At 37.7% G+C, this 26,084-nt stretch overlaps 3 protein-coding genes across 7 annotated transcripts in view; 2 read left to right on the forward strand and 1 right to left on the reverse strand.

Moving 5' to 3' along the window:
- Window positions 1-6,989: 6,989 nt before the first annotated feature.
- Window positions 6,990-11,181, forward strand: pcdh20 (protocadherin 20). The gene is made up of 2 exons (XM_077595138.1): window positions 6,990-7,146; window positions 7,297-11,181. The coding sequence occupies exons 1-2, from the start codon at window positions 7,093-7,095 to the stop codon at window positions 9,907-9,909; spliced, it is 2,667 nt and encodes an 888-aa protein (XP_077451264.1). The 5' UTR covers window positions 6,990-7,092; the 3' UTR covers window positions 9,910-11,181.
- A 3,885-nt stretch (window positions 11,182-15,066) lies between these two features.
- tdrd3 (tudor domain containing 3) lies at window positions 15,067-24,444 on the reverse strand. Of its 2 annotated transcripts, none has more exons than XM_077623340.1 (13): window positions 24,243-24,444; window positions 23,550-23,634; window positions 23,006-23,071; window positions 21,971-22,128; window positions 20,501-20,642; window positions 19,977-20,048; window positions 19,294-19,437; window positions 18,854-18,991; window positions 18,255-18,426; window positions 17,865-17,987; window positions 16,724-17,616; window positions 15,929-16,054; window positions 15,067-15,735 (listed from the first exon to the last, which is right to left on the reverse strand). In XM_077623340.1, the coding sequence occupies exons 1-13, from the start codon at window positions 24,278-24,280 to the stop codon at window positions 15,628-15,630; spliced, it is 2,265 nt and encodes a 754-aa protein (XP_077479466.1). In that variant the 5' UTR covers window positions 24,281-24,444; the 3' UTR covers window positions 15,067-15,627. The 2 variants fall into 2 exon arrangements, with proteins under 2 accessions (XP_077479466.1, XP_077479455.1); XM_077623329.1 differs by having other exon boundaries at window positions 15,067-15,769; window positions 24,243-24,442.
- A 993-nt stretch (window positions 24,445-25,437) lies between these two features.
- The window catches only part of LOC144064303 (protein diaphanous homolog 3-like), a 73,448-nt gene continuing 72,801 nt past the window's right edge, over window positions 25,438-26,084 (forward strand). For 2 of the 4 annotated variants that reach the window (XM_077586742.1, XM_077586724.1), the window contains exons 1-2: window positions 25,438-25,585; window positions 25,884-26,060. In XM_077586742.1, the coding sequence (XP_077442868.1) occupies window positions 25,935-26,060 (126 nt within the window). In that variant the 5' untranslated portion in view covers window positions 25,438-25,585; window positions 25,884-25,934. The remainder of the gene's footprint in view (window positions 25,586-25,883; window positions 26,061-26,084) is intronic. The other 2 variants (XM_077586734.1, XM_077586752.1) reach the window with 1 other exon arrangement.

Raw genomic sequence — 26,084 nt, forward strand, 5'->3', positions numbered from 1 at the left:
TCTTGTGATTTTAAACTATGTGATCATTTATCCAAACACAAGCTTTATGGTGTGTCATATAAATAGAAGAGAATGAGGTGCCCGGTACTGTTAATATATGCCATCAAGTACAATGACCGTTGTGTCGCTATCATTTGGGGCTGCTGGTAAGCATGCTTTAGACAGAATCACATTGCCTGTTTACAATTTAACAATATATGGGCAAATGTATTGGGACATTCCACCATTGCACCAAGTGTATTTGTTTAGAGGATCATTTTCAGGGACTAACATCTGAGACTAATATTCACTGTCCACTCAGCACAACCAGCCTGAGGTCATAGATGAACAGAAGTCCTTGCGGGAGTCCTTTGCTCCTCTGACCTTTTTAGGGGCTCATCCCTGATGTTCATTCCACAGCAGTGTCAGGCAAAGACTTAGCCCAGAGGTCGCGTATGCAAAGGCATTGAAGAAAAATGAAACTTGAGAAGGTGAAAGAGGACACGAGGTGCTTGAATGAGTATGGAGAAGAAGGGAGCCTAGGACCAAAAGCAAGGGGACATTTTCAGAAGGGCTGCAGTGGAGATTAACACCACGTCACACGCCAATAACTCCACTGCGTCACTTGCGTCTTTTTTTCCATCCCACTTTACGTTCTTTCAGTTCCTTGTCCTCTCTCTTCCCTTCTTCTCACCTGTTCTTCTCACACATCAACCCTCCTCTATCACTACTCTAACTATCCATGTGCTGTCAGCAGGAACAGATTCCTAAATGATACCAGCGTGCACAGGCAGGTTTTATCTTCAAATGCTACAATGGGAGAGACAGATCTGAGACGAAATAAGATAGGTGGCACCAACAGTGACAACAGCAAACACCTAGAGGTGAATGACACTATTTGAGATAGTGCTTTACTGCCATCTATTGGTAGTAACACCAGAGACAATACAATTAAATCCTGGATTTAATTAAAACCTATATACTACTATATACTATACATATTACGCAAATTATGTTTAACCATGCCCAGAAACGTGATTTTTTTAGAATGTATTTACATTTATGAATAAAGAAGTTAAAATATATTTGCATTTAATTAGAATTTCTATAAAATAAGTGTGTTCCATGCGCATGTGTGTGTTTTTGATGATGCACAGCCGGCCTGTGTGTGTTTCTGTCAATGTGTATCAGCTTCGATGTTAATAAAGGTGAAGAGTGTTTGAAACCAATAAAGAAGGGGGTTGGAAGGGGGGAATGGGGGGCCGGGGGTGGGGTTAGTGATATGACCACTGCAGAAATAATGGGACATCTGGTCGAGACATCTGGAGCCAGAGGACTTTTAGGAGCTGTGCAGCATCCTCTCACCTTGCAACTAAATTATTAAAGTGAGGAAATATGGTGGGGGTAAACGATGCTGACAATCTAACAGAGGGAGGATAGTTGAGACAGGGGCATTCATCATTTGGAGGTCCTTTTATTTTGCTCCCCCACAAACAATGGTTTTATAAATATTGGGCAGTGTGGGAGTTGCTATGTGAATTTTTCTTCATGCAGATGTTCGGGATAGGTGGACACTATAATAAAATATACATTGATTTATTTTCAGTACCACAATTACAATAATATTCTACCGATAGTATACTGTTCAGTTCTTCCTCTGTGATAAGATTAATGCTGGAGAAAAATAAAAATAAAAATACTGGATGGCTATACAACCTTAGATCACATTTATATAAAAATCACATTTAGTATATAAAAATATTACTCACTTTATCTATACTTGCAGTAATTGGCTCTGTGCCTTCAGCAGTACTTTGGAGCAATACTCCGCTCACCTACCAAGAGAAGCATTCTGCTTCTTTGCCGGTGCCCATGGCTCTGAACCCCGACATGAGTTGCCCATGATGAAATTCAGCACAAGTAATAATTGAACCCACTGCTATTCCATGCATCACTTGTCCTAGAATATTTTTTTGCCGCATTTGCTGCACTTTCGGTAACCGAAGTTTGCTTTACCAGACTAAAATATGTGTGGGAAACAGATCTTAGGAGATGCACCATCTCTACAAAGGTGCTCACAAAGTGTGTCACAAAGAGGTGTCAGATGCGATATTGAAAAAAAATCCAGAGCGTTCTCTCCTTTACCCTTGGTTTAATGTAAAGTCACAGCGGGACATCGAGATGAAGAAAAGAGAAAAAAAACAAACATGGCACTTTGACAGCTTGACCCCTGGGAGAGACCATTCACCGCCTCTCAAATGCCTTATTCTTTTTCAAACTTTCCTCTGTTTCATCTGGTTTATATTCATCATGCACAAATTCATCATCAAACTTTTATCTTTTTCCATGAGCTAAATCTTTAATATTTGTTGCTTGCAAGCTCCTCCCAGCCACAAAATTGGGTACAATTAACAGTCGAATACAGAATGTTTATTATATTAATAGTTCATTTGAAAGGCGGCCCAGAGGATGAGTGGTTAGCGCGTTGGCCTCACAGTTCTGAGATTGAGGGGTCAATCCATTGGCCACCCTGAAACGGTGGCCAGCTAATCGCATGGCACAAGAATAAAAGGATAGCCACGCTCACACTCATACCGATGGGCAATTTTGAGTGTTTAACTAGCCTACCATGTATGTTTTTTGGGATGTTGGAGGAATTTGTAGTACCCAGAGAAAACTCTGCAAGCCCAGGGAGAACATGCAAACTCCACACAGGAAGGTCCAGACCTGGGATTGAAACCTTAATACTGTAAACAGCAAAAGAATGTATAGAAAACATGCACACATACTACAGGTTCAAATTCCTCCTTGGCAATTACCTTGGATTCTATTGCCAAAACGAAGCAACAAAGATGCCATCGAAAGGACGTCCAGAAATCCATATTCTTCCTTTATTTTTCGCTCCCCTCATAACTCTCCAGAGGGCAAAAGGACATACATCACCTGGAGAGGCTGGTGACAAAGAGGTATATTGGTTTTATGTAGGCTGCTCTCATCCACAACAACCTCATGCGTACACAAAGAACAAGTATACCATGCACTAAGGCGGTATATTATTGCACATTAAGTCTGGGTTGATTATTAAAGTGTCTTATCTTAATCAAAACAATTTGACAATTGTATGTTAAAGGTATCTGGTTACAGGAGGATATCCAAAAGAGGACATGCATATTTTTTTCCTCTGTTGTTCACCTGCCCCCCTCCCCACAATCTGATATGCCCTCTAATGTTGTCTTGTCAAATATGACCTTGAGCGAGCCCATTGTATCATTGCATCGACACTATGCTGTCACATCGAAGCTCTTCGGCAATCTGAATAAAAACAACATAAAAACAGGATTTTAATGATTTGTTACTGAACAGCAGTTGCATTAAAAACAGCTGAGGAAAGTTTATCCTGTCCAATTATCGAAGCTGTGCAGTTTTGTGGTGCTTGTTAAATGCTGGGGTCTGCAATTGGTCATAACTATGACTATCTGGAAATCTCTTTTGTATTACTGATGTAGTGGCAGTTATGATCGACCCCAAGTTTAATATTTTTGTGGCTGCTATAGGCAGTGATGTAAAACTGCACTGCTTCATACTGAGATAACAATCTTGCCCATCGATGTGACTAAAATAGGTCAGAAAAAAAGGCAACATCCTTTTGTTTGTGATACATCATGCTCTATGAACCAGGACGCCGATTGCAAACGAGGTAGGCTCCTGTGCGTGCTTATAAATGTGTGGTTGCCTTCTTCACCTCTGCATTTCTTCTGAGAAAACTAACAAACACATGAACAAACAAACACAATTAAGGTGTAAAAAGAAACAGATGCCATTTCATTAAAGATTCTGTGTGATGGAGTAGTTCATCATAATCTTGGTGAATATTCAGAGTTGGGTAGGAACGTGATACATTTCATACATTCCATGTATGTAACATGAATGTACTTTTAAGAGTAGTTCAATCACTCCATACTTTTTATTTTTACATTATTACATTTGTGAAGAAAAAAAAACACTACTCTTATGAGTTGTAAATTGCAATTAGTAAGCATATTCACATTATATGTTCCCATCTTTCGCCATTCATCCTCAGGAGGACTAAATCTAATACTTTCAAAATCAGTAGGACTATCTTGAATATTGAATATAAGAGGAGAATTCGAAGATTGTTTTGATGATGTACATTAACTAAAACACTCGTTTATTACTAAATAAAATATACAAAAACATAATACAACACCTCAATATCTTGGGTACATTATTTCCCTTTTTTTGCCCAGTTGCAATCAGATTTGATTTGGACCTCAATTAATCTAAATGGAACTTTAAATGTTTTCCACTGGTAATTAACAAACTGTTTGGTCATTCCAACCAAAGATTGAACACATGCTGTTTAAAACTTTAATTTGAAACATTCAATCAGTCATCACACAGAAACAAGTTCCCATGGTGGTTTCAGTCAATAGAAACTTCATTATTGGCCGGCGTGGCAGGTAATCTTGGCGACTGCTTTGTGAAAGATGCATTGCACTCAGGCCACTGTTCCCAGGGATGGACATACCCAGCATGCACCTTCAAAAGTCACATAGTCACACAAATCACTCTTAATGTATCATGTCTTCCTGCTTGCTGTACTGTCCGTCAATCAAATACAGTGTAACCGAAATTGATTTTTATCTGTTCATGCTCTGTTCTATTTAAAGCGTTTTAGAGCACTTATTCAGCCGTACAGGACTGGTAGTGCCAAAATGACCTTGTTCTATACTTTTTGCACCATATTACTGGGAAATATGTTCATTTTTCTTTTTTTAAATGAGCCGCATAGAAGCAAACATATGATGAGAAGCATTTGAATGAGCAGTTCCCACAGCTGTTTTTTAGAAGAATAATTTTAGCTTTGTGATAAATCATTCATTCAAATTTAGTGGTACGTTTTTTTTAAACTATAACTATAGTTTTTTATTCCAATATTACAGTTGACAACATTTTCCAAGTAGGTTTATTGATATTTTAGAAGGGAAAATTGAGATGAGACTATGAGGCAGGTATCACTATTTTTTTCCCAGTTCATGCCTCAACTATAATGATTAGGTGAGTGTTTGTGAATCCTTGACCCTTTATATTGTATAAAAAATAATATTTCCATCCAATGAATATTTGATACTATTGAAAATATATAATGTTTGTATATTTAACTTATCCTTCATAAAAAACGTAATATGTACTATTATCTTTAAAAATAAAATAACACCACTCTCTCACAGAGAGCTAGAGGGACAGAATTCAGAAAAATTGAGAACACTGCCATTTTGTAAATTTCTATCCAGCAGATGGCAGCACAAGAGCAAAGACAATAAACCAATCATCAATCAGAAAAATCATTTTTTAGGACATTTTAAATCCATCATGTGGCTTATACTAATGGATACTAAATTGAACAAACTTCCTTCTTCCATTTTTTTCAGCATACCCACAAGTCTTGATGCTGCTGTTGAGCCATAGTAGAGCTAATATGTGTGGTTACATCCATCTTACCAGCCACTAATCTATCAAGATAGCTTAGCAGCACTTTGATTAAAAGAGGGGATCCTTGTTGATAAGACATCTGTTCGGAAATCTGAGAAGAGATTACCCAGCCTCACACAGAATGAATTGACGCAAAAAAAGCCCTTAGGGCAGATGGAAACTTTTAATTCAGTAGTCACCAATTTTTAATAATTAACAAATACATAAATATATAATAGTCAAATGCAAAATAGTATTGTACTGTATTGTATATTGTTAGGTAGTGCATTGTATTGTCTTAGGGCGGCCAGGTTGTTGAGTGGTTAGCGCATAGGCCTCGCAGTTCTGGGGTCGAGGGTTTGATCCTAGGTTGGTCCTCACTGTGTGGAGTTTGCAAGTTCTCCCCAGGCCTGTGTGGATTTTCTCCAGGTACTGCTGTTTCCTCCCACGTCTCAAAAATATGAAAGGTAGGCTGGTTGAACACTCTAAATTCCCCCTAGGTCTGAGTGTGAATGGTTGTCCGTCTCCTTGTGCCCTGCAATTGACTGGTCACCGATTCAGGGTGTTCCTTGCCTGATGCCCATAGTTATCTGAGCTAGGATCCAGCACCCCATGCGGTTAAAAAAATGAATGAATGATTATATTGTTAGTTTTTACTTTTTGGATGATTTTTTATGACTACTTTCAAAGCATAGGTACTTTACAGTATCCTGTTGCCTAAAATACCTTATTAAATTGCGAACTTTAAAACAAAAACTGTTTAATCAGGGCCATACAGGATAGACATATACTGACAAACATACAGTGCTGTCACATAGTGTTTACTTTAAGTAGGTAAGTGCAGTGGATTGGAAATAGAGTTACTCTATGGTGTTAAAAAAGTATTAATTGATTGTTTTTATTAGGAATGTGGGCGTCTGTGTGTGTGTGCAAGCATTTCTGAATTTGTACGTAAATGTCCACCGGACTTCCATCACTCATTTTCTCTCAGCAGTATGTTTCCAATCCCAGCAAACAGCTGGTCTGGCATTTAGAACACATGGGGATTAGGGGTCTGAATTATTTAAAGGCTCAATCCAGAATCAGACCGTATCACTACTTATGATGCCAAGATCTGCCTTCTGATCATTTTTTCCTTTTAATTTATTTTAAGACTTCTGTCAGAAAACTGTCATCATCCGTATTGTATTATTGTATTTTGTTTTCACATCATTCTATAGGAAAGCAATCTTGTGAGTGATTTTTTAAATTTTATTTAGAATTTCATACCATACCAAACTAACTCTTTATATTTCATATTTCTCGCTCTGGCACAACATACGCATTTATGTGAGTACATAAAGGGCGAGCATGTGATGACACATGTCTAGCGGATGTGAAAAAGTAATCTGTGAATTGCAGATGTCAAAGTGGCCTTTGTGGCTCATTGGTTTACATGTGGGACTGATTTGCATATAGTGGGAGTGTCCTGAGTCTGCAGTAGGATGAATGAGTTTTCAAGTCAGACAGCAAGTAGGCTTTGCACTCAGCAGAGGTCTATCTGCCTGGCGCAAAATGCCACGCATTTTTGAAATACTACCCCTCCTGCTGTAAGTAGACAAAGTTGGTATTGGATATACTATGAATATGGTCAACAGAGAACACCCCAGACTTTGCAAAAGAGGGGAAATATGGGTAAGTTTTATTTGAAACTTTAAAGTAGAAATTATCTTTCTTTATATTTACTTTGACATAGAAACACTGCACAAAACATGATTGACAATGCAGAATGATCTATTATATTTTCTTTACTGAAAAGTAAAGTGTGATTATTTATTGTTACAGGGATTTTTCATCCTTTTGCTTTACACCGGCCCTCAATCCTGTTTTGCAAGCTTTAACCAAGCAAAAGAACTCCTCTATAGAATAAAGGAGGGATTACCCAAGGAGACCTTCATAGGAACCATTGGAGTGGATTTAAATTTGGATTTTACAGTTGACCCCCCCTATTTATTCATTGTTGCTCAAAAGAGTCTCAGTGAAAAATACTTGGCACTCAATAATCTCACTGGAGAGTTTTTCACATCTGCTGCAGAGATTGACAGAGAGACACTTTGTCCTGACAACTCAAACAGACATGGATGTTTTCTCTCCCTGGATGTATTTGTGCTACCTCAGCAATATTTTCAGCTCATCAAAGTTAAGGTGATCATTGAGGATGTCAACGATAACAGGCCAAAGTTTCCGGTGGATGAGATCCTTTTATCGGTCCCGGAAAACACACCCATTAATGCTCGCTACGCAGTAGAGCAGCCTGCAGTTGACCCAGACCTGGGTCTTTACGGAGTGCAGACTTACTGGCTTGTGAATGACTTTGGTGTGTTCACACTGGATGTTGAAGAAAATGAAGGAGGGGAGCTAACACCCTTTGTCATTGTGACAGAATTTTTGGACCGAGAAACACAAGCTGAGTACATCACAGACATTATTGCAGAGGATGGTGGCACCCCACCTCTACTTGGTGCCGCTACTTTAAGAATTGTCATCTTAGATGTAAACGATCATTGTCCGCAGTTCACAGATTCATATCTCAACATAACACTGCATGGGAATTCCACAGAAGGGACTCATTTGGCACGTCTACATGCTTTTGACCCTGACCTTGGTGCTAATGCTCAGATCAGCTATGCTTACAGTGAGCGTGTGTCAAGGGAGACCAGGAGTTTGTTCCATTTGGACAGAAATACAGGGGTGATCAAACTAGCAGGCAAAATAGACACAAATTCTGCATTGCTTTACAAACTCACTGTTCTGGCCAATGGACCTGGTTGCATTCCCGCAGTTGCCACGGTTGCTATTCACCTGATAAAAGTCCAAATGGGGCCCGCTGCAGTCATACCTAGATACATCGCACAGGAAAAAGATGGCGTGGTCAGATTGAAGGAATCCGAGCCAGCATTTACTCCTATTGCTTTTTTTACTGTCAAAAACCTAGATTTTAGGGTGGATTGTCATTTAGAGAGTGCAGGGCCTTTTAGGGTTGGACCCTATGAGCTTGTGAAAAATGAATACCTGCTTGAAACCACTGAGCCGTTGGATTATGAGATGATAAAGGACTATGAGATCATTGTAGTTGTTGAAAGCAGTCATGGCCTTGTCATCAAAACATTCCTGAAAGTGCAGGTTGTGGATGAAAATGACAATGCTCCAGTCTTTCAGCAGTCTTTCGTGGAAATATCTATTGATGAGAACAATCCACCCAACACCTATCTCACGCAGCTCCATGCCACAGACCAAGACAGTGACGCCCAAGGGGAGGTCATCTTTCTCCTCGGGGGCGATGCCCCCGGGATCTTTGTTTTAGATCGTGTGACAGGTATCCTGAGCGTGACAACATCAATGGACCGTGAAGAGAAGGAAACATACCGCTTCATAGTGAGAGCAGTGGACCAGGGAAGCCCGAGGAAGGAGTCAATTGCTACTGTGGTGGTGACTGTGCAAGACCGCAATGACAATAGCCCACGCTTCATCAATAAGGATTTCACCTTTTTTGTGCCGGAGAACTTCCCGGGTTATGGTGAGATTGGAGTGCTCTCCGTAACAGATGCTGACACTGGAGAAAACGGCTGGGTGGCCCTTTCAATCCTCAACGGTAGTGACATCTTCATGATTGACACAGGACGAGGAACACTTCGGGCCAAGACGTCCCTTGACCGAGAGCAACAGGGAACATATCAGTTGTGGATTAAGGCTGTAGATGGTGGGGAACCTACACTCTCCTCTGTAACCATGGTGACTGTGCTTCTGCTGGATGTCAATGACAATCCACCAATTGTCCTCTTCCCTCAGTCCAATCAGTCCTACATGTTGGTTCTACCCAGCACCTTGCCAGGCACATCCATAACAGAAGTGTATGCTGTGGATAACGATACAGGAATGAATGCAGTGATTGCCTATAGTATAATTAAACGGAAGGGAGGCAAACCTGAGTTTTTCTCCATTGACCCAGAAACGGGAAATATTACTTTAGAGAGAGAACTCAGTAACCGAGGTCTTCACAGCCTTTTAGTAAAGGTCAGTGATCATGGTCAACCGGAGCCCCTTTACTCAACAGTCATTGTTAATTTATTTGTGAATGAAACAGTGAGCAATGAAAGCTATATTCAGAGTTTGCTCAACAGAGAAGCTGATATTGAAATAGAAGAGAGACCCTGGCACATTGGCCAACTGCAGGAAGGACCTGCAAGGTATGACATGTTTCCATGTAAAGCAGCACTCGTTATCCTTTCAGTGACATGCCTCGGGCTGTTCTTTTCCCTTGTTACATTGACTGCTTGGATATGCTTAAAAAGATTCCAGAGGCAAAAGACAAAATCAGACATTGACTTACCTTTGAAATCAAAGAAAGACTCTATGCACGTAAATAATAGAAAGTTAAGGCATTCCTCAAAAATTTGATATCTTATTCACACCTCTGTTTACATCAACAATACTGCTGTGAGAAGTTGACAATTGTGCTCTATTCAATTTATATACGTGGTCCTTCTTAATCATTAGTCATTAATGAAAATATACTTATTATTTACACCCACGTACCTCTTCTTGAGGTGCACAATGTCATCCATCATTCAGTGGTAACAAAATGAGAGCTTATTCATTGACGAAACATTTTTTAAGTGTCAATTTGATATATTAGAGTATATATATTAATACCGTATATATTTATCACTGTTGCAGTGTTGTCAAAGTACACTACAATAAAATGAGAAGTATTTATTATATTTCATCTACCTGGTGCAATTATTACAGTATAATGTTGAAAAACTACATTTGGTCACTTTTGAATGTCTATTTCCTGGGTGAGTGTCCCTCCATAGATAACACAATACGATTCTTCTTTCAAAATGGGTGAATTCAAACATTTTGGTCAATGGAGTGGAAAAAATGATGTAATTATGTACATAGTGCACTTTTTTATAACTTTGAACAGAGAGTAAACATTTCTTCTTTATAAAAAAAGGTAATGCAGTATTCATTTTTCAGCTTACTTGTAGACCAACAGCATTAATGTAACACTCTGCACATCAAGAACAATGAATATATATACTACACATTACTATGAAGGTAAACACCCTTTTTTCCTTACTCTATTCTTGATTATGTTAAATACATTGGAAGCAACAGACATGGGAAAACATTCAAAGAGTAAGACTACCCTTTTATAATTCTGGAACAAAGTAAGAATGAAGAAGATTGTACATAATATCATAATTTATGTCATGGAAAACCTCTCACAAAAGCCCTTTAAAAGCTTTGAATGTGATAATTTCTCATTCATCCCAGACTTAGGGAATATTTTCTAAAGATTTTTTTTTAAGTAGGTCCATGAGGACTTGGAGCCTTCCATTTCATAATGAGAATTGACCGAAGAGCATCTAGATTTGCTTGTACATGTTTCATTTCTTATTCAAGAGGACTCTCACTTGGGGTTTTTGTTAAAGTTTACAGTTAAACCTGTTTTATCACTTCTGTCCAGGCACCGTGGTTGGCAAGATGCTTTTTATAGAGGTGTCATTTTATGATACAATACATAGCACTGATTTGTTCTGTTTTTTTCTGTTTTGTTTTTAATACAAATCCCCCTCAACAAATGTGCATTTCTTAATGTGTCTGTGAGATTTTACAAAGCACTTGTGACAAAGAAAATATTAAAGTACATTATTTTATTACCCATTTGCATATGGATATATATTTCAAATCCTCTTCAAAAAACCTAACAACAAATAGAGATGTTAGAAAACTAAAGGTGAAAATCCGGTTTGGCTGTAATTACATGTAAAGGTGATGCCTTGGGCGTTCACATCCAGTCATGCAAGGAAAGACAAACAAACTGGGTTTTCTAATCTTGACTCTTTCTAAATCTATGGAATGACTGTATTTAAATATGCTGTCATCCAAGTCATAAGTTCAATTGTATTGCACACCTATTTAGCTCGCTTGGGTTTGGCTCAGACAACAAAAGAAATATGCAAACAAACCAGTGCTTAGAATGTTTTCACGTGCATGCTGCATCACAAGTTATGAATTTGCAGCGCCACCACTACATGTTATGTCGCCAAAGTACAGTGCACATCAGGAGCAGCTCAGTATAATCCTCCGTAATCACTTTTGCTCATCCTGTACATTTCACAGGGGTCTGATGTTGATTTGACACACAAATAGTCCTAATGTGAGTAATAAAAAAAACTAGACTTAGTAAATGCTAGGTTGGATCAAAAGTAAATTAAAAAATCTTTACATAAACTCAACAGATATAGATTTTGGATCTAGTTTGTGCATTGCCATTACCCATAGGAATAACAGATAAATTGTTTTTCGTGTAATTCCAGTGTGCTTTTTTTCAACATCTGGGTTATGGTTAAAAAGCGCAGCTCCATAAGAGGAATTCTTTAGATATTTATCTGAGGATATACAATTATTTGGGATTTGCGTGATCAGACAATATACTTTTAGTGCCCGGAAATTACGGCACTCGTGTTATTTAATCTTGTTCTTAGCAATTAAAGTTGTTTGTAACCAGATAAAAAGACTTTGTTTTACAAAGTTTTTGTTCTTTTTCATGTCACATCTCTATTGCTTTCAGCAAGAGTCAAACTGACAGGATCATACAGGAAAGAGGCATTGAGGCAAATAAGCCTTTGTTGCCCTTTTCCATCTGAACCCTCTGTAGCGAGATAATAAGAAATGAGCCTTTTATGGTGTGACTGTGTGGCTGAACTGCTCAAAACACCAAGTTAAATGTGCCAACTGAATACTCCTTGTTAATATTAGCCTTTCATGCATATCGAGGAAGCATTTCTCTCTGCCAAGAGGAACTAAGTCTGTGCACCACATTTAGCAAAGCAAAATTAAGCACATTTTCAGGAATACTTTGATAGTTACCCATAGATTTGCTCACCAAATTATGTGTCATGTTTAAAGACTGTAAAATATATACTATAGTCACAAATGAGTTGTTTACTACCTGTTAAAATTAACAGTTAATAAACGTCCATAATGTCCACTCATATCCCAGGTAAACTTAGGGTAAAAAGTTTAGATGATCTCTGCACTACATCACATTTATTATGTTTGTATGGAAGATGTATAAAAAAAAAGAAAGTTCTCAATGTTGTCAAACTCCAAGAATCATTGTATGCAAACACAAGCTGATACTTGAATGTATATGATCTAAAAAGTCCAAGATCAAATATGGATACATAGAATAGAGTGAAATTGAATAGCATCAAGTTAATTATACTAAAGGAGATGCAACACGAGCTACAAACATTAAATACGTTTCACTAACAAATAAAAAGAATTGTAAATATTACCAGCTTTGCAACAGGGAAGTAAGACTTCTAAAGATGCAGAAAATCTGGTTTCGTTTAAGTTAGGCTGTGACTTCAAAAACACCAAATGAAAGGCTATATTCATCACAGATGATTTAAAAATTCTCTTTTTGGCAATTATTCTATTTGTTTATAGATGGGATTGTAAACATATGAATAATATATATATTTTTTTCAAGTGTTCACATGCCCACCCGCCTGGTATAGTTTCAAGTTCAGGTCTTCTCCCAGAAGCTTGAGAGCTTGAGGGTTTTATGCATTTGAGCTGCTCCCAAGTTTGCACTCGCCCGGATGTTGGTGTTAGATGCTGCACCTGGTTAATGCTGGAGCCAACGACCAAGTTTGGGGGTGACTGTCCTCAAAGCCCAGCTACTAGCACTACATCTTGCCTTCACCATCCACATTTTCTCATCTTCTTTCTGTCCCTGCTACTCCTGCAGCTATATATTATTACATATAATATAGCATCTTATACCTGCAACTTGGTTATGCTCCAACATGAATGCCTTGCCTGCAAGCGTTGTATACCTTGTTGCACGACATTGTAACTTGGGATTTTTTTGCCCCCAGCCTTTTTCATCAAATGTTATATTTGCTGGATGTCAGCAGTTTCTTAATTTTTTGGTGCTAGCCTGCCAAACAGAATCTTGTTTTTACGTAACAACCTAGCTGGTTCTATAGGGATTCTGTTGCATGAGTAGGTCGCCACTCCAAGCCATTTTCTTGATGCATTCTTGAAGTGTGTTTGTTTCCTGTTCCTTTTTGAATGAGGCTGTGGTGCTCAGAAGTTCTTGGCCACTTCTGACCCACTCTTTATGCTTCTTGTATAGCCTCAGGGTGCTGGACTGGGGGTGGAAGCCTCTGTACATTGTTGGGAACTTTCTTGTGTGGATGTTAGTGGCTTGCATGACTTCATGTGAGCAGGGTATTATGTTAGAGCAGTGGTTCCCAAACTATCTTACCTGACACCCCCCTTCTTGCTTCCAGTAGACCCGCATGCCCCCCCCCCCCCTCCCACTTCCTCTTTTGCTCATGTGAACTTATTTTATTTTATTGCATTTATTTCTTAGCATTGTTCAGGAAAACAGATCTCTGTTAATAGAAAACGGGTTGGACCGTTGGAGTGACTGCTATAATCATATTTTGCATGTATTTAATGGCAGATATTTGTTCTTTGATTTTATTATTCTTATAATCTATTTAAACATTTTTTTAGCAGATGACTTCACGCCCCCCTTGAATTCTCTTTACGCCTCCCTAGGGGGGCATGCCCCCCAGTTTGGGAACCACTGTGTTAGAGGGACATCTCATTACTACGAGACTCAAGGTGACAAAGGCCTGGATTCTATTCTTGCCATTCAAACGACTATAGGTCGCTTTGCCCTTTTTACCTTATTGATTTCAATTGTCATTTTACTGATGAGTTCCTTTCTTCTTTCATCTCCAAAATCAAACTCTAAATATCAATATTAAAGATTTTTCAACAGTTGACTTGATTAGCTCTCTTTAGAAAGACTTAGATTGACACACCGTGACAATGTGGTATCCATATAGTACCGTATAATCCAGGCTAAGGTTAGTCCCCCGTGCGTGGCTCGGATAGGCTCATAGAACACCACGACCCTTGTGAGGATAAGCAGTAACAAAAATGAATAAATATATACTGCTGCTCTGATAGAAAATCTGTACATGACTTGACAGGTATCTGGACAGTTTGACATAATCAAACCTTAAAATGCTTGGAAGAGATTCACTTTCAGTTCCTTGTGAATAGGTTTCCATATTACCGCTAATTAATTATGTACGTTCACTTGGCTTTTCAGTCGGAAAAAAAAGTAAATCCATTGAATGACTGATACAGAATAGCACTGCAACCTCCACTGAACTCTCTTGTATTGTCCATTCATCCCCAGCTGCGGGTGTAATTGGAACCTAGGTGCAGAATATTTCTTTATGTGTAAAAGTTGTCCCTCACACAGTGCAAGCGGCATGTGTGCAATGTTCCAGGAACGATTCCTTTTGTAATGTGCAAAATGATATCTTTACCATGCAACCATCTCAATTACACAGGAACAGATTGTTTTACACATTGGGAGTTTCTCCCAAGAACAAGACCATAGTGCTGCTTGATAACTATGAGCAATGGTACACATAGCTGAGACCTGGTGCGATTTCTTTTTCTAGCTTAGTTTCATTTAATAGCTTTAAAAAAACATGAAATGTCTTTGATTCATGAAATTTTATTTCTATACAACATTTTAAGAAACTTTCCCATTTACAGAATTAGCGCTTAAACATAATCAAGTGCCCAGTGTCAGCTTTTTGCATTGTAAGCCCTTTTAAAAATGCATGTCCCAACAGGATGCAAAATTCCAAGTTTACTTGGCAATGATATTAAAAGTTTAATGAACAAGCATACTAACAAGTGGAGAAATAAAACTGTTGAAACTAATTATCACAAAATTAATTTTCTTCCCTTTAACTTTTCCCAATAATAATGGGAACATAATGTATTCTATAAGTAATACATCATTCCATTATTAAAGATAAAACTTAATGGGGTTTGTTACACCCTGTGAAATTAGTTTGGGGTGTTTTAATGTGTATTACACATAGTAATACATTTTGAGGTTATAAAAATGTCCATGTCTGGATAGATGTCTTGGTGAGAAGTTCCTTCCTTAATTCAGAACACAGTCAGAGCGTGATACCTTTTATCAACATTTCACATTTACAGAAAGAAAATAACACCATTGAAGGGAAAACCCCGCAATTCCATATCAATTCAATGGTCTGAGTAAATGTTGACATCAATCCCGTGCCCTGGGTGGTTGGTAATACTGTTGCGTTGGTCTTGTGCGCCTCGGCTGTCCATCTCCACCGCGGCGAAACTCTAAGGAATTGTCATAATAACCATCATCCTCTTCCTGGCAATGTACATTTAAAAGGATTGTAGATTAGTAGACTGAACAGAACATTGAAATGTGCCTAACCAAAATTTGACAGGGGACAGGACAACATAATAAAACAATGCTAGTTAGTTTCCAAGTTAACTGACAATTTCTAGTTGATGCTTTTCACCTTACCAATATGTCAGCAGTAAGAGGCTTGAGGTTGTTGAGGAGGATCTCTTCGCAGTTTCCATACTCACTAAACACGACCACAGCTGTAGAGCCTGATGGATGCACGGCATCGATTCTGGCATGGTAGAACTTTTTCCAAATGTGAAAACAAGTAAAAGTGACAGTTAATGCTAACAAGCTTACTGGTAGACATGGAAGATGTAAATCTAATCTTGCTTTTTGTCAGTTTTGTGTTAATGTAGCCATAGAAAACAATATTCTGTGGTACTTTAAAAGTCAGTCAAAAACATCACAAATGGCTGGAAGTGAATGAGTTAACCAAAAGTTAAGTAAATCGAACCACAATATATAACAGAAAGAGTTCAATAAATTCTCGTGAATCATTTCTCCCCTAGTATATTGTCTGCATCAATTTCTTATCTAATAACTAAAACAACATTCATTCATTTTCTGAATGTTTATCCTCACAAGGGTTGTAGGGGGTGCTGGAGCCTAACCCAGCTAACCACAGGGACCCTGTATCGGTGGCCAGACAATCGCAGGGCACAAGGAGACAGACAACCATTCTCCTCAGCTCACCCTCATACCTGGGGGCAATTTAGAGTGTTCAACCAGCCTATCCTGCATGTTTTGGGGATGTAGGAGGAAACCTGGTTACCCGCAGAACATGCAAACTACACACATTGAGGACCTGGGATCGAACCCTCGACACCAGAACTGTGAGGCTGACGTGCTAACCACTAGTTCGCCGAGACGAATAAAACAACAATACATAAAAAAAATTAAAAAAACACATACCTTACTGTCTTCCCAGTACAGAGCAAAGCACTGATCTCCAGGTTTCCATGACTGAATGTCATCAGTACTTTTCACTGTCCCTCGAGGACCCTTGATTTGCCCAGACTTTCTTTTGGGACCAGAATTATTGTGATTGTTCCTTTTAGGAGGTTGTTCCCTCTGGGGAGGGCGAGTTGTATTATTTGGCTTGATTGGCCCTGATCTTATAGGTATCGCAACTCCATTTTGTAAATCACAGGGAGGCCCACTTAAGAATTGTGAATTCTGTAACATTTCTACTTCACTAGAATTTCCAAAACCCACACTTGAGTCGAGTGGCACACTCTCTCTTTGATGACCAAAGTGATCAGGTCGGTCAAATTTTCCCTTTCTCCTGAAGTTGTTCGGGTTGGAGTTAGGAATCATGTAATTTCCTGAGGGATTCACTTGTTTATGGGAAGGTGCAATATCCTTTGCCCCTCTTCGGAGAAATGGTCCAACCGTATTTCCATTATCACCATTTCTTGACCGCTGTGGAAATGACCTAACCGAAACTGCTTGATGGTGAGTTTCGTTGGAATGAGTAAACGGTGGTGTGAAGGAAGGGCTAATATAAGGTTCATCATTAGTCTCTTTCCTCTCTTTGGGTTGTCTGTCTGGTTCTCCCAATGATGACCTATCATTGCACTTGTATTGCTGAACTGATGAAGTTTGGGGGGTCATGCAGTTCAAGAAAGAGTCCTGTCCTGTTTTGGAAAAGTCTGTGTCCCTGTGGAAGCGCGGTGGCCTATCATTCTTTTTTTGCCTGTGATCATAGTGTGAAAACTTGATGTGAGCGGCATCTTTGGAGTAATGGTCTGAGCCATGCCAATTATCTCTACTTTCATTTCTATGGGCAGTCTGGCTCTTTGACTCTGAAACACAAAGAAATACAGCTAATATTTCATTCAACAAAAGAAAATATTGTCAATGCCCAAGAGTATTCAAAATAATGCATTAAACACCAAAGAATGCATCAGTAATTGGAATGGTAAATTCTAAAAGGGAAAGTATATATTTTATTGAGTGTTAGACTATATATTAACAAAACTCAATTCAATTTACCATTCCAATGAAATATTTAGAGATTAGAGTGTGACTATGATCATAGAAGTTTACCCACCGTCTATAGTGAAACCACCCATTTTGGATTCCAGGAAGTCAAAAAGTGTACTTGGACCAGAGGGCCTCCCTCCAGCCTCCTCCTCACCATCATTTCTGAAACGTCCTCGTCCCCTTCCTCTGCCTGAAAAAGCGATCAACCAAAATGCCCAATTGTTATCACATTATTTCATTGCTACAAAATGTTAGGCCAACGTGCTAACCACTCAGCCAGCGGGCCGCCTAAATAAAGTACAGTTGAATAAAAACATTGAGCTACTACTTCAATAAATGGATAGAAACATTCTGCATTGTAAAATAGTCATGGTGACTCATAAATGTATCTCCATATATCCATTTTACCACGTAATGACAGTTAAAGGATGTCAAAATAATTCTGTAAAATACAAACCTCTGGGCTGTGGCTTGTCTGTGACCACAGGGTTGGATCTACTACTTGAAGAATCTGTCAGAAGACAGTTGAGTGCCACCTCTAGATTGTTATTACTATCCATTAAGGCCTGCCGGGCTGCTTCCTTGTTAAAGCCCATATCTAAAATATTTCTCAGGGCATGCTCATCCACCTGTGTATACAATGGAAAAAAGGACAATAATATTGTCTTGAAGGTACAAACTGTTTTTTACTGAATCTATCCACACTAAAATGGATATACATCATATTTTTCGGACCCAACCGCCAAATAATACACAATGAAGAGGAAAAAGAATATAAGTAGTAAGTCACATTGCAGTATAAGTAGCATTTTTGGGAGGAATTTTTCTGGGGGGGGGGTTATCATGAACGAAGAAAAACCATACCTTAAAGTAACAGTAGTAAAATAGAGAACAGGCTAAACAGACTATAAACATGTTTTTTCAGCTAACTAAAGCTTTTAAAAAAAGCATGACAGTGTCTCAGTGGTCATAGAGACAAATCAAACAAACAAACAAACACACATCTATACACTCGTTTTGTATATGTAAAAACAAGCTGACAAATTTGACGCTTACCAGCTCTCGATAGTTGCCATCTTGTCTGTTTTCATGTTTTTCCATCCTATCTTCTCGCCTAAACTTGTCACGGCTCCGTAAACTAGTGTTGGATAAATTATGCCCTGCATTTCCTCCTCCACCAAATGTGCGGGGACCCTAACAATAAGACATCAGGATGGTCATGTGAAACTGCCAAAAACAATTCTGCCAACTTTTCTTTTTAAATATTTGGTCTCAGGCCTAAAAAAATGTATAGATACAGAGAAAGATTTTGCTAGTGGATTCTTTAATATTTGATGGGTGGGATTTACATAATATGTTCTCCAGTTCTGGAATGAACTGTATGATTGATTTGCATTATGAAACACATTTATCTCAATTCCTGCAATATACTGTAGTATATTTTGAATCTGCAAAAAAGCCTGTGTAACTCAGCATTAAATTTAGGATTTACTTACCTCCTTGCCCTTAGCCACCTCAGCAATAGCGGCTGTCCGTTGCTTTGCAAAGTCGTCATTCTCATCAGCAATTTTGACTACACTCTGAAGGGTTTTCCTCTGGTCAAGCACTTCACTGTCCATTTCATCCTTCTTGGCGTTCTTCTGCATAAAGATGAAATGTAAAATGAAATTTGCCTAAATTGATCATTAATCATTACTGAAAGCAACAAAATCTAGGTATGTGATTGTTGTCAAGAGGCTGAGAATCGTTAGAATGTCAATATCAACCAGATTTCATGTGTTTTGTTTTATTACTACAAATAACAGAATGCATTCGTTGTATTTTATTTCTATTAATAACCTTCAACTCATCTAATTGTGTTGTCTAAATAAAATGTGTAAATGTGTGGAGATACATAAACGTAAAGGTTATGTAAAAAAAGCATTAGTGTCAGGTGGTAAATGTGCCAAGAGGCCTTTTCCATGTGTTTAAAAAATATCAACATACAACAAACACATGATTATTTTTAATGTTAGAAAAATATTGATATTACAATGTAAATTGATTCACCAACATTTGGATTGTAAGGAACCATCTTTAATTAATTACATTCTGAAATCAATGTAGGTAAGCAACATTTAATTTTAATATGGTAAATGGCAATATTGAAAATAAAAATGATCATAATGATGAATCATACCTGACCAAATGCCAAAAAAGGAGGTGGCCCACCTTCAGCTCCGATGTTGCTTCTGTTGTGTTTTGCCAGAGTCTGCAAGTGGAGTAATAATTCCAAGAAAAGTAGAGCTGATTTTGTAATATTAAAATAATATTTCTATTTTGAACACACTTATAAAGGAATGATATATTTAAATTTTAAATGAAATATATTTTAATATATATTAAAATAAACATTTTATATTCATAACCAAGTATGGCAAAACAGGCTAAGTTTTTCTGATCTGTTTGATAGCAAATGAGAGTAAACTGCAATAGGATCCGCCATAATGATTGATTGATACTTATAATTATATATATATATATATATATATATATATATATATATATATATATATATATATACACATGCACATATCCCAATGGTTAGCCCGTTTTTTTTTTAAATAACCAATAAGTTCAATGAATATGTTATGCGACTTTTATCATTAAAGCGTGTTTACCACATTAGCTATGACATGACTTAGAAAAAAAATCCAACCTTACCCGTTGGAGTTCCCATTTCTCCACCATGTGTTCAACCTCTCCACCAAGAACAGAAATTTTTGAATCATCAAGCAGCAACAACCCATTTCTAACCAGGACTGTACCTAGGAGATTAAGTTTTGTTCCTGGGGGAGTATTAATGCTGAAAATGAAAGACAATAATGTAATTAGGACAAGCAAAAAATTTAGACATTTTATGAAAAAACGAAAGGAGCCATATATGTACGTATAGGATTGGTGGACAGAAATGGTACTGCCCCAAGATCAAAATATTGAAGAGCACAACCCTCCATCCCTTTGGATTGAAGTGAGAGAAAAAAATACTTTTTGGGTGAGATTTGACCTGTGTGTATTCTAAATAACAAATGGTAATCATATCATTGTGCCATTTCAATCAGAAAAGATGGACACTAACACTCAGGAGTAGGGAACCTATGGTGCGCAAGCCATATGTGGCTCTTTTGATTGGTGCATATGGCTCTTTGCTAACCTGTAAGTCAGAATGTTCCTCTATTTTCTTCCCATTGGACTGCCTTGTGCATGCATACTCTCAAAGATACTCATTGATTAGCAACAGCGTAACAATGTTGTTCAAGGAATTCTGAGACTTTTTGTAATTTAAGTTTTAAAATGACAAAAGCACAATTTTTTGTCACTGTATTGTTAGACATTGCTATTTCAGACTGTTGTTAAAAGTTGTAACAGACTTGAAGTGGCCAACCGATTACTGATGAGCATCAACTTTTGAAATGGGAAGTATTTTTTGTCAATCTTTTGAAATGTCATGCCCATTGTTGAATAATCGAGGGGCATTCCTAATTTTTCAGAATAACTTTTCTTCAGGACGATGTAATTGCAAAAATATTTTGTACAAATGCACTTAATTCTGGCATTGCATGTCTCATTATCTACCATACTAAACATCACTTCTCAGTCCTTTTTTCAAAAGATGCCCATCTGAGCAAAGAGGTATTCTTCAGAATGAAGAGAGGCACCATGAACATCACCTCATGTAGGAGCATGATTATTTATACTTTATTGTATCTTAGACCCACATGTAGCCACTCCAGGAAAAAAATGCTGTGAGTGGCAAAACTATATTCGCTGCCCACAGGAGAGGGATTCCTTTCACTCTTGATGCGCTTCCCATTAGTACGTCAAGGCCTACACTCTAACCACTGCACCTGTACAGACTGGTTTGTCACCATGGCAGCAGTCACCAAGGCCACCGTTTCTTGGCCAGAGAAATAATTCAGGCTGAGAATTGTTAGCTCAGCAGCCACCATGTGGGAATTGCAGATAAAGGAAAAAAAAATTAAAATAAACGTAGTGATGAGACAGGTGTCAACACCTCTGTGGAGATTGTGGACAAAAAAGTCTGTTTCTTATCAGCTATAAAAAAAAATAATAAAGAGCTAAATTCAACAAAACTTTAATTATGAAGATGCAAGAAGTGATTGGCACAAATACCTAATTTTGGCCAGGTGTTTAAACTCCAATCCAGCACAGGTGGTATGACCATCTGTCATTTGCAGGCGCAGCATTCGTAGGCCTCCCTGGGACTCGATGTCTTTTGGTGCTGAAATGTTCTTCAATTTCTGCAGCTGGAGAACACATGGACCCTCCAGCTGGACACATAGAAAGAGAAACATTGGCAAAACTAAAAATAAAAACTACAGTAAACTAACAAGCGCAAAAAAGTAGTGTTTTTTGCATGTCAAATGCTGTAAATGTAGAAAATGTCACTGTCACATTTGGAGCCAACTGTTTTTCAAGTCAATTTGACTCAAAGAATACAAAATAAACAGACCCCAAGAAGCAATTTACGCCAATTCATTTATGTAAAAATGATAAGGATAGAGTGGTGAGTTTAGCCCCCGCGACCCTTGTGAGGATAAGCGGTACAGAAAATGAATGAATGAAAGGTGAGTTTAAAACCTTTAACAATGTATAATATATACTTTGCCTTTTACTTTGTGATTTTTGCTTTGTTGTTTTGTGACCTTTTCGACTCGACCGACCTAGTCGCATGGCTTGGTCTGCGCTTGCTACTGCAACCAAGGAAATTTCCCCAATAAGGGATGAAATAAAGTTCCAATCCAATCCTATACACAAGCTAAATTTGAATTCACTCTTTAACAAGAATCACTCATACAAACTTGATAAAATAATGCACAACAAACATGATTCCGTATGTGTGAGGATGCTGTTACACACATCTGGCTTGAACTGCTAGGAACAAGATAAAGATTTCCAGACACTGTCAATAAACATGCTTCTCTGTTGTTTCTAAGCGTGTTAGCGCCATCTAGTGGGGCTTTAGGGAATTGCCGCCTAGTTAAACCGCTAGGATTTTGCACACCTTTGACCTTAAGGCAAAAAGTGTAGTTAATAATTAACTAAATAAATTAATAATAAATCCCATTTACATTTACTGATTCCTAAACTAGGTCAAACTCAAATGTAGACTTGAAATCTTTCCATAATCATTATCCTGAAACCTACCTTTTCAACACGTCCACTATTGATATCTGATGGCAGAATTTTTCTTCCAATCAGTCTGAGATCAGTCTGCAAAAGGAATGCTATTTTAATAAAATAATGAAAACATGAGTAAAACTAATAAACCTCGTTACGATAAATAGCAAATACCTTTGTTATTCACTGATTTCCCTATATTTGAATGTGTGCAATAAGGAAAATATCTGACAGTAGGGCTGTGGCAACATTGACATACTGTACCAATACTAGTTCTATCTAAGAGTATGAAAGAGCTTCAGAGCAATGCAAAATAAACCTACGATTAAAAACATTGTTGGATAGATCTTTCCGAAAATGTTAATCCAAATCAATTCAAACCCCATTAAGGCAAACTTAGACAAATGGACACTTAAAATAGAGCTTTGTAAAATATTCTCATTGCATTATTTAAAAATAAAATCTTACCCTCTCAAAATGGAAGAAATAAAGGTTTCAGTTTACAGTCCAAAAATTACGGTAATAAAGAAATCCTTATTTATGCAATAAACTATTCATAGATAGTACTCACATCAAGTGCAATGCGAATAATATCCTTATGTGTAATATTCTCAGAGGAGCCTTTCAGTTCAGCAATACCTTCATCACTGAGGTACCTGAGGGAGGAAAACAGGGATTATAGATTAGTTGTGCTCAATCTTTAACAATAACAACAACTATGCAATTATCAATAAACAAATAAAGTATGGTGCAGGCTCTGCAAGAGAGCATTTTCGCTTAACTCTGAACAAAAAAAGAACTGTATCTTGAACCCCTAAAATAAGTTATGAAATAATAATTGCATTGTATTTTTGCACGTATATTAATTATTGAAATGGTCCTTGTAGGATAACGCTCGCCTAGGGACGTTATTATCACAGCAGGATTTGGACAAAAGATGCAAACCTACTCCAACAGCTCATTTTAAACCACTGCAAACATAGATTTTGGATATTTTGATGGAAAACGTTTTCTACCTTTGTTGATCCTGTTAGCTTATGTTCCGGTTTCTCTTGATACAACAACTGTTATCATTCTACTAGTATACCATGCTACATGCTTATAGTTAGCTCGAATGTTGTGTCCTCTACATTTAGTTTTTGGGACACTTAAACTTTTGCATATTCTTGAGATTGCGAAGAAGTTTGTGGTTTAACACCAGCATGAAGCTCAAAACAACCAATCACCTTATTTATTTGGAAAGCAACGCTACCATACTACTTACCAGCCTTCGTGGGCCAGGGACTCTGCCAAAGTGGACATTTTCGTAAAAGTAGACGTTATTATGACGACACTAATATGTCCAAAGAAATCGATAAACAAATTGACTAAACTCCACGGAGCATATCAATAGTTTACCAGTAATACCCACTAATGTCGAGTATCTGTAACGTCATCTACGTCATTATTACGAGACACTACGGCGTGCCAAAGAATTCAAAACAGTCCCTCTGACAGTTTGTAAACGTGATTTCGCAGTTTATATCAAAAACAACTTAATTAAATTACTGTTTTAGGTATTTATGATACTTATCAGCTTTAGTGAAATATTGGTTCCAACTCTTGAAGTAACAATTGATTTTTAGAATATGCAATCTACTAACTTGTTGATTTGTTGTTGTTGTTGTTGTAATTTTATGTTTGATAGGTGCTGTGGGGTAGGATATCAGCCGGTAATATTTTTATTTTACAGAAATCTTGAGTTTAAATTGCATAAATCACTAAAAAGTCAAATTCTTTAGACACGGAGCCTTTCGTTCTTCTGACCAAACAATTTGTCATGACAATCAATTTCCATATATATTTTAATTTGTATGCAAGGCAAATCTATACGTACACCACAATTCAACACAAGGCAAATCAAAATTCATCACATGAAAATAATTTTAAAAACAAACAAACATTAAAACACATGGACATCACATTAATCATCACGGCAGGTATAAACAAAATAAAAAATAAAAATGAAATAGAAATAAGACCCAAAATCGACTAACTGATAGATCAGGTAACAATGCTTATATATTATTTTTTCCTGAATTCACAAAAAAAAAAACATAATTCACAAAACAACTGGAACCAATTTGTCATTTCAAACCTAAAACAAATGCTGGAGTTCTGGACAAAATTGTTGCTACCTTGAATGTATTACTTGGTTGCAACCTTTTGGAAGAAATAACTGAAAGCAATCCGTTCTTATAGCAATCAACAAGTTTATTTCACCATTCTTGCGCCTATCTCATGGTTAAAATGGTTATAACACTGATATACAGTACAGGTATTAACTTCACATAGCAAAGCTAAATAATGCCACCGCCATAACGGCATACTCGGGTCTAGAAAAGAAGCAATCCTCTCTCAGGGATATTGATTGGCAACACTGACAACCAATCAAATATGTATTTTACCCAAAAGGGGTGTGATCGATCCTGTGGTAACTCCACCTCCACTACTCAGTGTACGTGATTGGTCGACTCGAACGGGCGAATTTTATAATATTTTTGCGCGGGTGTGTCAAAAACTACATTTTCGCTGCTGAAGGAACCTTTCAAAAGGTGACTACAAAAGGTATCGTTTTTAGTTATCTACAATAATCGATGTATTCCGATAGATCGCTGGTTAATGGTAAATTGAAGTGTTGACACGCCAGTCGACAAATTGGATTAGCGTTGTGCAAAGCCACCTGTAAATGAGGTTGTAGCAACCTTGCTAGTTGACAGCTAACCGGGAAACATTACTTTCAAAGAGACGCGATCGGGCATTAATAATGTTTTTTTCCTCATTGGATCTGTGTCAGAATAATGTGTTCTTTGCTTACTGCAAATAAAGCGAGTACGCTTGTAATATATTGGCATCGTACACTCAGGTCGACGTTAAGTGACCATATGGTTGAGTAGATGTGCATCAGTTTGACGACATGGATGCCTATGGTCAGCGTTTCGAAGCCACGTCGGGACGTGAAGGTAAATCTCATAAGAAGAAGGCGTCCTCCTCCCATCTTGGTGCGTCATCTTCAGACGATGCAGACCGCAAACCCAAGTTTGTAAGTTTCTTCTTAACAGTGTCA

The sequence above is a fragment of the Stigmatopora argus genome, chromosome 2 (assembly GCF_051989625.1).
Source record: "Stigmatopora argus isolate UIUO_Sarg chromosome 2, RoL_Sarg_1.0, whole genome shotgun sequence".
Lineage (NCBI taxonomy): Eukaryota > Metazoa > Chordata > Actinopteri > Syngnathiformes > Syngnathidae > Stigmatopora > Stigmatopora argus.